This window comes from Primulina tabacum, chromosome 14, assembly GCF_025594145.1.
Source record: "Primulina tabacum isolate GXHZ01 chromosome 14, ASM2559414v2, whole genome shotgun sequence".
Taxonomy (NCBI): Eukaryota; Viridiplantae; Streptophyta; class Magnoliopsida; order Lamiales; family Gesneriaceae; genus Primulina; species Primulina tabacum.
Window position 1 is genome coordinate 35,070,446 of NC_134563.1, and position 15,605 is coordinate 35,086,050.

The window sequence follows — 15,605 nt, forward strand, 5'->3', positions numbered from 1 at the left end:
TGACATCAAATTCACATAAAATCACTATCATAAATACATATTTATTTTTTTGTTTTTTTCATCTGTTCATTTAATAATAATCAATTTAAAATTATTTACTTTAATATTTACATTGACATCAAATTCACAGAAAATCAATATCATAATGTTATAAATTTAAATAAATTGTTAATATTACGAACATTAAGGTAATAATAGGAAAACGAATAGAGATGAGTGTGATTAAATAAAATTAAATTATTAATAAATATTAAGGTCATATAAAACATTTTTTTCCCATTTAGAAGGTAGATATATATAGATTACTTATGTATCAACAAAAATACGTGATTGAGAGAAAATGTTTATATGTAAGTGATTTCATTGCAAACATTTATGTTATTTAATCAATTTTCAATATATGATGCTAAATACATATTACTAAATAATATATTATCTATTAATTAATCTATTAAATATATGACTTTCATTTGTGATCTTACTATTATATTATTATTTTTTTTTGTTTTACAATTTGTCATGTTAATGATGTTATTTAAGTCATTTTTTTATCTTAGTTTAATAAGATCATTAATAGTGTATTTAACTCAATCAAACTAATTATTATTTTAATTTACTTTTAAATTTAATTTTAATTACTTAAATTTATATATTTGTCGTCAAATAATAATATGAAGACAAAGGGAGATGAGTCGGACTGAATAAAAATAAATTGTTAATAAATATTAATGTCATACAAAATTTCTTTCTCCCATTTAGAATAAAAATATTTTCAGACTCTTTATGTGTCAATAGAGATATGTGATTGAGAGAAATGTTTGTCTGTAAGTGATTTCAAACACTGTTTTTAAGTTATTTAGTCAATTTTTTTATAAATACTGCTAAATAAATATTACTAAATAATATGCTCCATTTGATCATTTTTTGTTCTTGCAAGAGAGAAGTTTTTTTACCCTAGCGTTAACATGTTTGATTGTTATATATCATTTATATTGATCACGTAGTTGTGTTTGGATTGTTTATGTGATTTGTTTGTTTGCACAAAGAAAAGAGAAACAAAATCAAATATCCAACAAAAATGATTATTTTTTAATTTTTTATTGTTGAGATATTTTGTTAATTTTTAAACACATAATGCATGTTTTCTGTTTGCTTAGATTACTTAGTTTGAAGTGACTTACAAAATATTAAAAAAATTGAAATATTTCTTCGTTTTTACCTTATGTCTCAGAATATCAAGAGATAATATTTTTTATTTATTGGGGCAAATGTATTTCCAAACTTCTGTCTATAAATCAATATTTAATTTTTTTACGACATTATTATATTCTCTAATCAATTTTTTTTACTTAGATTGATAGAATGCATTTTAATTTGAGTTTTTATTTTCTTGCTTATATTATTTTTGTAATATTATTTATTATGAAAATAATAGGTGAACTACAAAATTTGGTAGGTCTAAGAGTCTTCTGATGAACGACAAATATGGATAAATTATTAAAATATATAATATCCAGTAGATTTTTGGCATGCGATTTTGTTCTAATTCAATGATTATGCATGATTCTAAATTTTAATTATATCACAAGTTAACGCATGCTTTGTTGTTGCTATATATATTTTGTGAATAGTATAATATTTTTCTATGGTTTAAGAAAAATTGTGTGACTTTGAATTATATTTTTATGGCTGCTTTTCTAAATGGTTTTATTATGATTTCAAGGCACCATTTTTCATTTGTGTTTTTTTAAAGAAGTGGAATGAATATCTATAAAACGATGACATTAATAAGGTATCTTCTCTTTATTTGAAGAAAATATTGGAAAATTTATACAAATTGTGAATAATATGAGTTAATATTTAATTTGAGAGTGATTTATGCTTTTTATTGCTCGTATATACTTCAATTTCTTTGTTATTGTACTAAATAAATTATTTTTAAACATTGAGTTATCATTTTTTTTATCGAGGTTGTTTGTGTTATGATTTTTTTATTCGTTTTGGTTAGTATTGTTGGCGGTAATTGATTTTTCTGATATTATATGATGTGTCTTGTTGTTTGTATAAAAATAAGTATGAAAGTATACCAATCAAAGCCACGTATTTTGGGTCTTCTGTTCTACGAAGAGAATAATAAATGGTTTCTGTAAATTATATAATTTCTTGGTTTTTCATACATATAGTCTACGAAATGCGTCAAATTTTGAACAAAAAAGTTAAGGACAAACATAGTGGATGAAAAAAAAAGACATGTTAAATAAAAATAATAGTGTTGTGTATTACTATGTTGGGTGCAATAATTGTCCCTGCTTGGTAGAGCCGTCGAACCGTGGTGCTTGAGCTGCTGTGCGGTTTAAAAGATTTGAGTTGCACCATTACTACTAGCTATAACTTTGGTAAAGCGGCAAGCGCTCGGCCCTACAATTGGTATCAGAGTCAAGGTCACGGGTTCGATTCCCATTGATTGCAAGGAGTGCAATTATTGGGAGGGATATTGTCGGGTGCAATAATTATCTCTGCTTGGTAGAGCGGCCGAACCGTGGTGCTTGAGCTGTTGTGCGGTTTAAAAGATTTGAGTTGCACCATTACTACTATCTATAGATTTTGGTAAAGCGGCAAGCGCGGTCCTATATACTATGTCCTAATTTCTGTATGATATAATTCAAGCACATTTTTTTATAGATATTTGAAATTAAGTCCAACTAAGTAACATGAAACATATACATACATATTAAATCATATTTAAAGCGAAATATTAAGATCAAGAATGATTCAGATTTAAATTTAAACGAAGCACAATGAAGAAGAAATTGAAGAATTGTATGTGTACGTTAAGTGTTATATATTGATTATGTTGTTACTTCATGGTTGTGTGACATATGAATGTCATATAAAATGTCAATATTTCTCAATAAAATAGTTTTCAAAAAGAAAAAATTCTTCATTAAGAAAAAGAAATACATAAAAAACAAATTGTGCATAATTCTCATTCTATTTATAATGGTATGAGAACAATTCTAAAGCTTTGTTGACACAATATAATAGATCAATTTTGTGCATTTTATTGAGACATTAAGCCAGTTTCACTTTATTTCCTCCAATATTATCTCGATATATTTCGATGTGACTACGAGATTGTTTTTGTCTCTTTTTTTAGTCAAAGTGTCTAACCAGCTAATTCATAACATATATGATGGTAACATAGAAAACTACTCGTCAAATAAATTCACTTAGCCAACTATTGAAATTCAAACAAAATTCTACAATATTTCATCAAATTAATTTTGACTATCATAAAATGCTCATGAAATCTAAATGGTTATATTATTAGATGTGATATTGAATAAGACAAATACTTTGACATATATTTGAATGATATCTCATATGCATATCTTAATTACATTATTCGTATCTCTTCTCAAGATTTTTAAAATACAATAATTAATTTTGTATATCGTTCTACAAGATATAAAATATTATAAAACAAAATATAAACTCGATAGAAGAAAATTTGTTTTGTTTCAATGAATAATACAATATTATGTTCTAAACGCAACAAATGAGATTGAAACTATATCATCTTTATGACATGATGCACGCAATCATTATTTCAAAGCTTTCAAAAAATGACGATCAATATGACTTTCTTGAATTGCGTCAAATTAAATGAGGACACAATTTTAAAATATAGACATTTGAAGAGATTTCAAGTATTTTTCTCACAATGATTGAGAAATGGTTGTTAAAAATTTATTAACCTTATAGCTATATGTTTATAATATTGATACTAAATATATAAAAATGATATCACAAATATCACAATATTTGACGAAGGTGCAACACCATTCATTGATTTTATTGTTGAAGAATATATAAGTTATACATACTTTTAGTCACAGTGAAAACTTATTGCGAGTAAAAGCATTTTTTCTTAGGATTTATAGTTGATGATTGTCAAAAGCTGAAAAATCATTTAACAACAAAAAAGATAGTCGGAAAAATAAGATTATCAGATAAAAACAATGTAGAAAACCGAAAAAATGTCGTGATAAAGAAGCAAACTATGAGCATGTCAGATCCCGGATAAGGATTGTAAATAACATAATATATGTTAAAGACGATCAGATACTTGCTGAGCATACCAAAATAGTTATATGCATATTATAACAAACTACGACAAAGAGTTGTTGAGTTCTCAAAATCAACCAAGAAGCATATTGGAAAGTGTTTCGAGTGGATAAGATAATTTATCTTATTCATATACCGTCTATGGTCATGATTTTTTATTTTTTATGGCTTTGTTTGTTTCAGTTGATAAATGTTATTAGCCATGTTTTAATTCATTTAAATATTATCAAAATTTCGTACATATATTTTCAACAGTTTAGGTTTTTACGTGCAACGCACGTGCATTTTTCTAGTATTAAATAAAAATATCAATTTGAATATTTTTGTTAATAATTGATTAAGCTCGATTTTCTCTCAAGTCCGGTTTGAACAATTTAAAGAATATTAATAAAGTTTTGGATTTCGTTGAATTTGAAAAAATTAAATAGTGAGCATTAATTAACTAGTTTGACGAAGTATTCTATGGAGCTTCAATAATCTTGAGTCACAATGGGCATTTATATATTAACCGCAGTGAGTTGTCATCAAAGTTGATGGTCATAAGATGTTATTCAACAAATTAATAAAACCAAATGATATTGACGACACTGAATTATTTATTCTCAAATATTTTATATTTATGATGATGATAATGAATGGTTTATTCTCGAATACTTATGTAGTCCATAAGATTTTGTTACCCATGTCACTCACAATTCATCAGCATAAAATAACCTTCTCGAAATTGAAGTTAATCAAAAAATATTTGTAATCAACAATGTCATATGAAAGACTAAATGAGCTAGCAGTGTTGTAGAATGATAAAGAAATAATCCGACAACTGGACTATACCGGTTTGTCCACAATAAAAGGTCATGTTTTACTTTTCGGCTCAGGTTCCATCGAACACATGTAGGACTCTGCTTTTGATATCCTTCAATCTCATGCAAAATCCTGTACTGAAGGAGATTTAAGTTGATTCACTGTGCCAATCGACGCTATAGCAGTTACACACTGGTTCATCTTTGAGACTCTGAAAGAGAGAGCATGCATGCATGCTTCAAGGATCCAAGATATGGATATATTAGTATCGATATATGCTCACAACTCTGCAATTTTAGTCACTTTACAAGAACTACTGTAAGGTACTACCGCAGCATCGTATGTTTGGAACTGCTTATTACTATCGGTATACCTTTTCCAGTGTATAATCAATCAATACACCATAAAATCTCCAATTGTTTGCATTTCTAACGAAGGGAGGACTTATGCGTCGCCCTAGAGTTTATAACCCGTGGTTGAGTTCTTGTTAGCATTAGGACAATGTTATAGTTTATTTTTTAGGTTCTATCTTTGAGTTAGAAACTAACCAATCAATCACATGGATATGATACTCTGTCCGTGATGCGATTATTATGTCAGATCTTGGAATTATAATCTTAAATATTTTAAAAAGTTACATTTCTTTCCCAATTTATTAGGAAAAAAATAATATCTTAAACAGTGTTTTAAAAAACCCGCTTAAGCTTGAAGCTCGACAAAAACGTCCCGCTTCGGAGAAAAGCGAAAAAAACGGTTAAATTATAGTTTGATCGAATTAAACGTAATGAAAGCGTTTAATTAAGTGTGCTTAAGCACAATTAATCGCATCTACTTATTTTTAAATTTTTTTATTTTGAAGGTATGTTTTTGTATTTTAAAATAATAAAATAAGTTTATAATTTAGATTTTTATTTTTTAATTTTAATTATGATTAAGCATGTCTGATAATGATTTGACAAATATTTAACATTTTTTAATGTGATTTAGTTGCAAAAATAAATAAAGATTTGTAATTTTGAGATTTTTATGCTTTTATAAATATGAGAATTAATGCATCAGACTTAAATTTATCATATTTATGCATTCTTTTATCTATTTATTGGTTTGATATAATTACAATTATACTAAAAATAATTTTTTTTTTCACGCTTAAGCATGTGTTAATCTCGCTTAAACTTGAAAAGCTTGGAGCTCGACATTCGCACTTCAGAACGCTTCACGCTTTTTAGAACCTGATCCTAAATATTGGTTTCTAAACATTCTTGATTAACATGTCCCCATGTGTTCGTTCCAATCAGATTATGATGTTTTCCACTAATATTGCAGTGAACCCATTTCATATCAAATCTTTACCAAACCTAAATACATGATTTCGGTTACACCTACCTATAGTTCATTTTTTTTCCGGATACATAGATAAAACACATAATTATACGAGCCAAGAAATTATAATTAACAATGCATTGATTTCTCCCTTTTTAGTGAACAAAGAAAAGAGAGAGAAGTAGCAAAAGGTGGAAAATATTTTTTTGAAAATTTAATGATAAAAAAATGAGCCAGAATGAGTAATTAATCATTGATTTAAATAAATTGATTATTTAAAATATTGTAATCTATCTAGTCGCATACCATATAAATATTATTTGTGTTACATATAAAATAAAATAAAATTTGATATTGACATAAATTTTTTATTTAAAGTACTATTTACGCATATAAGAGGAAGTACACTTTACAGGAAGGAAAATTAGATCCAAACAAAGCCTTAAAGGACTTTCTCCACAGAAGAAAGAGAGACTGAGACTCAGACCATATAATATCATATTGTACTTTGTTTGTTTGGCACATCCACGATGATGATTCCAAAGTCTGTAGAAGATGGGACCCGCTGGATAGGATGTACGGTCCCACGTTTCAGCTAGTTTCAGGAGGTCCCACCTACCATCTCCGCACTTTCATCTGTCGCGCTCGGCAGTCAGGAGCACACATCACATACATTGACTGGCGTCGGCTGGACACCCCCTTTTGTTTACATTCGCAAATCACGCGTTTGGTAGTGATAAAGTTCTCTTCTTTCTTGAGTTGTGTTGGTGTATATTTGTATGATTAGTTTCTGTCAATTGCAACTTCTGTTTCTGGGAGGAAAAGGTGACAGCTTAGTAATGGGTGGTGGGATTTTTCAAAGTGGAGTTAGATTAGCAAAAGGGAGAGAGATTGAAGCCAAAAGTTGTGCAGCATTTTTTTTCATTTGTCATTAGTATTTTATCTCTATTCTTAGTGATAGTTGAGACGACCTTCTAAGATTTATACAGACCAAAGTTTTTACCTTTCTCTCAGTCTCAGGTCTGTTTCTCTGCTCGATATTTTCATCTAATGGTGTCATTTATGAGAGAACATGCATTTCTTTGCCTGTGGTTCCTTTTTGAAGGTTAGGTTCATGTCATGGATGAAGTTGTAAAACTTGAACTACCATCATCCAGAGTAATCCGTTTTGTCAAATTTTTAGCCTTTGTCTTTATGTTTTTTTTTTAGCTTTTTTTTTTGTTTTTGTTTACGAGTTTCTACTTCAAATATTAGTATGCTGATACTTATGATGCTTTTCCAGCTTTAACTCCGTAAGCTTCAACTCTGTATAACCTTTTGTGTTGTATTTGCTTATGCTGAACCTTCTTTTGAAGGCTCTTCATGGTTCAGCTATGACTTGCATATAATTTCTAGACGCAGAAATACATGGCTGATTTTGATAAAAAAGTTGAGGTTTGTGAAGCTAGTTCATTGCCTGAAAGTAAAGAGATCACAAGTAACGATACTGTTGGGGCCAGTGATAACCCGGAATAGATTATGTAGGCAGCAGTGAATCACAAGATTCGATCTTTAAGTCATTAAGAACATCTGGTGGAAATGCTTTTGAGTCGGCCTTTAATTCCAGTAAATATGGACCAAATCTCATCTTTCATGGTAAGGAACGATTACTTGAAGCTGGTAAGCAATCATCAGGAGAAAGAATGACAGTTTCTGAAATATCAGTAGAAAGTGAAAAAATATCGGTGAAAGGCAAATCATCAGATGCATATCCTGTAGTGATTGGTGAAGGTGCAAATGGCAATGAATCTTCAGAGACATCGATGACAAGACTGAGCAAAGATGGTGTCGACAAACTGGATTCTGCTGCTACTGTATTTGATCTGAATGAAGACATCAATGAAGATGGAACATGCGAGTTTATTCAGCCTGATGTTGAAACTGTATCGTCTTGCAGTGTAATAAAAGTGGTGGCAAAAGCTGGGATTCCTAGGGGACTACCCACGACGCCATTGAAGTTTGAAGGTGGACGGAATTGGAAAAATTCTGCAGAAATGAGTGCTTTCCGTTCAGTTCCTCTTTCCAAAAGGTTTTCGAGTGAATCATACTCCAAAAAACGGTATAGCCCACGAGGTTTTACTGGGATTGACCTCAATGTCGCTGCTGTAGAAGAACATTCTTCCAATTTACAAGAACATTTTTGTTCAGATGTAGGTTCAAAACGAGCCAAGAGTCTCAGCGATGATCTCCATTTTCTTCATGACGATGCCAATGGCTTGAGCTTGAATACTTACACATGTAAAGAAGAGACATCCAAGAATTTTCAGTGGCTATGCCAAGATCATGAACCATTGGGAAACAAGACTTCAGATCATTCTACAAATCATGGAGATCGAGAGATTGATTTCATTAGCCGTGCCTCTTTGACAGATTCGAGTACTATGCAGCAGGAGCGGGATGCAAATCAGACTCACTCCAAACAGTTCCTGGTTGCAGCCAAAAATGCCCTACAGCCAATGGAACTGCTGCAGAGAGTTGCTCCATGGCAGCCAAAATTGCCGTACATATCATGTACTTTACCCCCTCAAAACCATTTCTTACCATTTTCCCAAAATCATGTACCATATAGCTATTACTTTCAAGAGCATGGCGATCTCGTGCAGATCATTAATGGACCGAACACGAGAAATAGAGCAATCCCTATCCCTACTGTCGATGCCAAAGCTAAGCGAAGCATACCAACTAGTGGAATCAGAATGGTTGAAGCTGCACCATTGATGTTTCTTATGGGAAAACCGGCAGATGAACATCTTTAGTCTATAAATCAAGAAACTTGGTATGCAACATTGGCGAAAGGAAGGAACCAGGAGGGATAAACTATCACCAGCTTGGCTACAGACAGGACATTTAATTGTGCATGCATCGATTCAACGTTTTACTACTTGCAACGAGCTTACTAGGAGGCCTGAATTGCACCAAATGTATAGATGCGCACTTCACGTTAGTCCTTTTGTTCTACCTCGTTGGTTTTGTTATCAGAACACTGATTGGTTCATGCCTATATTTCATTTCTGATTACAGTTATAAAATTTCCTAATTATTGAAACACCGAAGATTTGAGCTTCTTACTTAGTTAAGAATGGATATAACCACTGTTCAATCCATGTAAAATTTCGATAGAATCATCTAGTCAATCATGGATCTAAATATGATCATGAAAAATCATTTTGGTTTTGCTCAAGCTTTATGCTTTTACATAATTCATACTAGCTTTTCAGCGAATGATCACAACTTCTCACGCCACTGGATTCTACATGGAGTACTCACTCAATCCATTGAAAAGAATATAGAGCCCACGCAGCTTCTAAATTTTCTCTCATTTAAATCTAAATGAGTCAAAATAATATCTGATGTGATGTACAAAAATGCCAATTCCAGGTTGATGAAAATTGTTCAAGTCCAAATCAACAATTATTGTTTCCTTTTGTAAAACAAGAGGGAAGATAAGAAACCACTAAATCCAAGATACAAACATATAGCAATAGCAGTCAACGAGCTAGTGAGGATGACTGCAAGAAGAGCACTATCAACAAAAGCCCACTCAGCGGTTCTTTGCTTTTCCTCAAATTTCAACACAACATCATTCTCCATCTCTTTGTGGGAATTGTTCTTTCGTTTCCGGCATAACCGTCCAAACAGGTTTTGACTTCTGGGCTTTTGGTCGTTCTTTGAAACTGAAATAGTTCCCTCTTGCGTCTCGTGAAAATTTGAGCAACAGAGATTTGAAATGCTCGAATGGGAGTGAGACATGCTGTTCAAAGACCTTGTTCAGTGAGCATCTCGATCACATCTCCAAAAACAGACCATCTTCCCACAGATTTTATTTTTACCATAGCAGAAGACCCTAACATGCTTCCTGGCCCAACCACCAGCACCTGAATGTATCCTTTCGTATGACCAACCTATAGCGATAAAAAACATAACTAGAAAAAAGTGGGACCATAAACTAGAACATGAAAGTCAAAATATGAGCTGTAAATGAGATTGATCGATACTGAATGGGTAAAATATTTCTAAGTGCCCTCGTGGCATGTGATTGTTCGCTTGATACAAGTTCAAGGATGATCTTTACCAGGTGAGTTCCATCCGTGGCAACATCAGTAATCCATATCCGCTCAATTTTGCTTTCCATTCCAATATATGGCGTAAAGGATTCAAAGATGGCAGTCAACTCACGACTTCTTTTCTTCACTATATTACTAGGAACGTTTTTCATCCTGGCAGCGGGCGTTCCTGTTTGAAAAAATATCAAACTAAAATACACGATCGTTGCCCTTTATTTTGCAGTAGATGGCAAATTTGATGAGAGCACATTTAAACATGGTCAAAATTTTCAGAGTCGGTTAAATTAAAAAATGTAGGATTTGCGACGAAGCACAACATCCCCCAAAACAGAGGACAACAAATAATTTCTAGAGGGTACAACACTCTAGTACTCCATCCAAGTTTCTTATTCTTTTTCCACAAATATGGTGTTATAAAGTTGCTATCATCCTTAAAAAAGTAAAATACATGTGCGTTAGAGGGTGTGCTATATTAATTTAGCCTTCATCGTCTAAAAATTTCACATGATGAATAAATAGTCGAAAGGAAACCCTAACTGTTGTTCAAATTAACTCAGAATTTTCGAAATTATAATTTGCTGATATAAAAGAAGGAAAATACAACTTACCTGGCCGAGGATAGAATTGTGATATGTGAACTTGAGGAAACTTGTACTCCTTGACGAGATTGATCGTCTGCTCAAAATCTTCATAAGTTTCACCTGAGAAGCAGAACATTGGGTAAGCAATTGTCCAATTTCAAACAATAGTGAAAATTTTTATGCTAAATTACCCATACTAAAATCATGTAATGATGTGAAAGGAATTTTTCCTTCCATCAGAGCACTTCAACGTCATAGTTTTATCACTTCGACGGAAAGGCATGCTCATTCTTCAATTGAAAACATTATCTCACCACAAAGGTACATAGCCTTGAATTAAATTAGGAATGCAAATATTAAAAACTGAACAGATCAATTTGATATATAATAACTCAAATGCTCCAACAAAATCGAACAAAACCTGTTGGTGATCATATGAACAATAATTTGACCAATTGCTCCAGAAATTTTCAATGAGAAACACGAAAGTGAAAACTAGGTAAAGATATTTAGCAATACCAGGAAATCCACATATAACATCAGTTGCTATCTGCATTCCAGGAACCAGTTTAATCAATGTATCAACCACTGTTCGAAACTCACTAACAGTATACTCCCGGTTCATTGCCTGATATCCAATTTATCGAAGCACTATACCACGATGTGGAAGCACAGCACACATTCAAACCATATAATATACAATCTCATGCAGTTGAATAAGGAAACAAATTAAGAAATTTTAAGCAGTGACAAAGGACAATAATCGCCAATTAAGAAAATTCGACAGAAAGACAAGCATGAAAATATGGCCAAAGTAATTTTCACACTCAAGATGGAGTCACTTCCAGACTGAACAGGTAGGTACATGAAGAAACGAATAAACACATGGGAGTCGCAAAACCTCGGCTATCTCTTTCAAGTGCTCCAGAATATATGGAGGATTGGTCATTCCAATTCGGAGCATTGTGCTTCCATCAGGCGGAAGCTTAGAGACTATCGAATTCAGTAAAAGTGGAAGACTAACTCCAATGTCTCGACCTGGGAAATATCCAAGCCAAAACCATAGGCTGTTAAATACAACATTTTCAATCATAAATCAAAAGCCATTACAGTTTTAATAGTTCATTTGCCATAAAAAATTCCTTCATTCATGAACCAGAGAGATAACAAAATTTCAACATCCACAAAAATTTGAGTCACTGGCATACTGGCATGGAGTCAGAGAGGTGATAAGGTGCGCTTCAGAAAATCCTTCACTCTCCTACGTTCTATTAAACTTGTACAATTCATAAACATTTTATTTCCTGCCCTGCTAAAGCATATTCTAATGTCATATCCAACAACTCAAGCATTTGACATTTCCTGAAGTGCCACGTGGTAGCATTTTTGAATTTTCATTTAGTCTCCCATTTTTACAAGTAATAAAAAATATAATTCTACCATACCATATGCACCAGTGTCCTCGCTACTTAACCAAATCTCCCTGACTCCATCAGCTATGACAGTTCTGACACGACCCACCTAAAAGTTGATAAAATAAGAGAATTGAGAAATCATGTAAATTGGGTTGATTATCTGGCCCCATTGGCTTACAAGGCTGTCAACTGTGTAGCTTCCTAAATGACCACGAGCATGCTTTGTCTTGCAATAAGTACAAGCACCTAAACAACCAACATTAATCGGAAGGATCTCAACAAACTTGTTCTTCCTCACCTGATAAAATAAAGAAATGAAAATTTTCTTACAACTGTATTACAATTTACATGTGGACACTTCAATTAATTAGTGATTTCCTAGGATAACTCATTAATGCGTTCAAAAAACTGTGTCCTATAAATATTTAAATAACTATACAAAAAATTAAAGCCATAATTTTGAAATTTCACACCTTCGGAAGATCAAGTGCTGGCAATGTCTTTCGATCAGGAGCCGCACCTCGTGACCTTTCAGGGTTTCTTCGACAACTTCTACCACTCGATCAATTTGCTGGACACCAACTATGCTTACTCCATCAATCTCTTTCAAATCACGACTTCCTTGAGGCACACATCCGGCGACTACCAATCGCTTTTTTGCACTTTTACATTTTGTTATAAGTGTGTCCATGGCAGATTGACTAGGAGACTTAACTGTACAGCTGCAGCATGGGAATAATAGGAAGATGATTTACATATCCAGATTGAATGTTTCACACTCGAACTATCTCTCAGCAACTAACACGAGTATTTCTACCAGATTTTCACGACATGAACTCGGCAAATATTGTTGACAAGACGGTAAGAAAACTTAATCCTTAGAACCTAGAAGATTCCAGTAAGAAAACTTAATCCTTAGAACCTAGAAGATTCCTTTAAAAAAACCCAGAAGATTCTTCGATATCATTGCTTCAAATGCTGCATCCATACATTGAATTGGACAAAATGCCAAAAACAGAGAGGGTGGCAAATTACAATGGAGAAAAAAGAAATATGGATGCTAAGAAAGAGTCTCACGTGTTTATAAGCTACAGGTCAGCTTCGTCTTCATTTTCACTCATATTATATCCAAATGCAGAGAGCTGACCAGCCATATATTCACTATCACTCTGGAAATCAAGTTTGAAAACGTACCAACTTCAAAAGACCCAAATTTTTCGAGAAATCTCAAGCTTTGTTCAAGAATTATGACCTCTGAAGTTACTGACAAAATAAAGAAGATAAAATCATGAAGTCATGGATCATATTTAGACCATTTAACACAATAGTCAATCGACCAATGAAATTATTCATCATGGAGAAAATTATTCTGAACTTTTGAAATATATTTTATCCGGTGTCATCCGAATAGCATTAGCATTGCAGTAGGAGATTCGCTTTTGACGGCCCAATCTTACTTTTCCCATTCACAGTTATATTCCTTTTAATAGTTTTATCCATAACATTAAGAAGAATTTTAATAATTCACTTTTGAGAGATCGTCCCAACAAGAGATGAAACACTTAGTTCCATTTGGTGCTCCAAACTATACTACACTTTGCTAAAACAAGATTAGTTTGTACAAATTATTAAAAATTAAACACATTAAACACTATATATAAACAAAATACAATAAATCATAGACAACATTCGATCCATTCTATTTATTTTAAGAAATATCTCACACAAAATAAATTATTTTTTGAAAAAATGAATCAAATGTTTTGTCGGCGTTTTATTGCAATGTATTTAATTTTTAGTAATTCGCACAAATGAGGCTTGTTTAAACAAAATGTAGCACGGTTCGGAGCACCAAGTGAAGTAGATAACTTGTCCCGATTAACAGGTCTTGTATTTATCCTTAGCCAGAACTTAGTGCATTTATATTGATTAGGGATGTAATCGAGTCGAGCCGAGCCGAACTCTTGAATGTTTGAGTTTGGTTCGTTTATAATCAAGCCGAGCTCGAGCTTTATTTAACGAATATATGCATGGCTCACGAGCTTATTCAAGCTTTTATCGAGCCTAAACAAGCTTAATAAATATGAATTATACATTTAAATTTTCATTAAATTAATTAAACAGTAAATTATATATTTAAAGAAAAATATATTATTCTTATTAAAATTTGTAAATTTATTAATAATAAATAAATTTAATAAATTTTTCTATATATTTCATAAATAATATGCAAAATCAATAAATCAAATATGAAAACTATTATTTTTTCATCTAAAAAATTACTAATGAACTTACCAACGAACATGTTCACGAGCTAACGAGCCGAATACTGTAAAGCTTGAGTTTGGTTTGTTTATCTTAATGAGCCTCATTAAACGAGCTCAAACGAGCTTTTATCGAATCGAACTTCGAATAGCTCACAAACGGTTTGGTTCGTTTACATTCCTAATATTGATTGTCTTCAGTAAAAAGATTGCGTTGTTTTACCATTGATTCTTAAAATTCTGATACATAACGTATTCACGTGGCTGAGAGCACAGAGTTGATTAGTAGTACACGTTACAATTCTTTCCGTTTTCTTCATTCCCACATTGATAACATTGGACACCAGAAGCTCCGGTAACAATTCATGATTTTTTTTCTCTCAATGAAGATGGATTCTAATATTTCTCATAATCCACTCTAATTCCGTTAACATGGACCATTGGACGTCGATAAAGGCCACAACTTTACTCACTTTCAGTAAGTGCACTTAAAAACATGAGCATGTATAGAAGCAAATAAGCACCCGTGAAGAGCAAATGCAGAATCTCCAAATCAATTTACCTGGTTATGTGAACACCCAAACGTCTTTATGTAAATTGTCTGCCCATCAAATGACACAATTAAAAAGAAATGAAACAAGAACTTATAAACAACAAAATTTCATATTTAGCTTATTTAGCATAAACTGAGAAAGACCTGAGTGCCTGGAATCTTGGAAGAATTGCAGGATGTAGAATTTGAAGTACTGCCGGAGATCCTATTCTTCTTTATTTGCCTATGGTTAACACCAACCCCAGCGTCCACTGGAACCCGGAATCCAGGTATTACTCCGCCGGCGGCGACCACCAGTAAATCCTCTATGTCTTCCATTTACTTTGTGTTCAAAAGCTTTTCTTGGTTCCTTCAGCGTTTAATTTGGGGGAGGCAGTGACAGAGTGACTAGAATTTGAAGGGGCGTGACCATATGGGCCGAATAAGAATGGGCCTAA

General features: G+C 32.3%; 1 protein-coding gene and 1 pseudogene across 2 annotated transcripts; one reads left to right on the forward strand and one right to left on the reverse strand.

The window, feature by feature from the left end:
- Positions 1–6,684: 6,684 nt before the first annotated feature.
- On the forward strand, positions 6,685–9,337 carry LOC142525261 (uncharacterized). 2 transcript variants are annotated; one of them, XM_075629492.1, is made up of 2 exons: positions 6,685–6,982; positions 7,608–9,337. In XM_075629492.1, the coding sequence occupies exon 2, from the start codon at positions 7,935–7,937 to the stop codon at positions 9,045–9,047; it is 1,113 nt and encodes a 370-aa protein (XP_075485607.1). In that variant the 5' UTR covers positions 6,685–6,982; positions 7,608–7,934; the 3' UTR covers positions 9,048–9,337. The 2 variants fall into 2 exon arrangements, with proteins under 2 accessions (XP_075485607.1, XP_075485608.1); XM_075629493.1 differs by having other exon boundaries at positions 7,648–9,337.
- Positions 9,338–9,647: 310 nt separating this feature from the next.
- Positions 9,648–15,562, reverse strand: LOC142524752 (uncharacterized; annotated as a pseudogene).
- Positions 15,563–15,605: the final 43 nt, after the last annotated feature.

Bases quoted from the DNA above. Each gene is read 5' to 3' on its own strand.
- LOC142525261 (XM_075629492.1), top strand. From the start codon at position 7,935: ATGACAGTTTCTGAAATATCAGTAGAAAGTGAAAAAATATCGGTGAAA.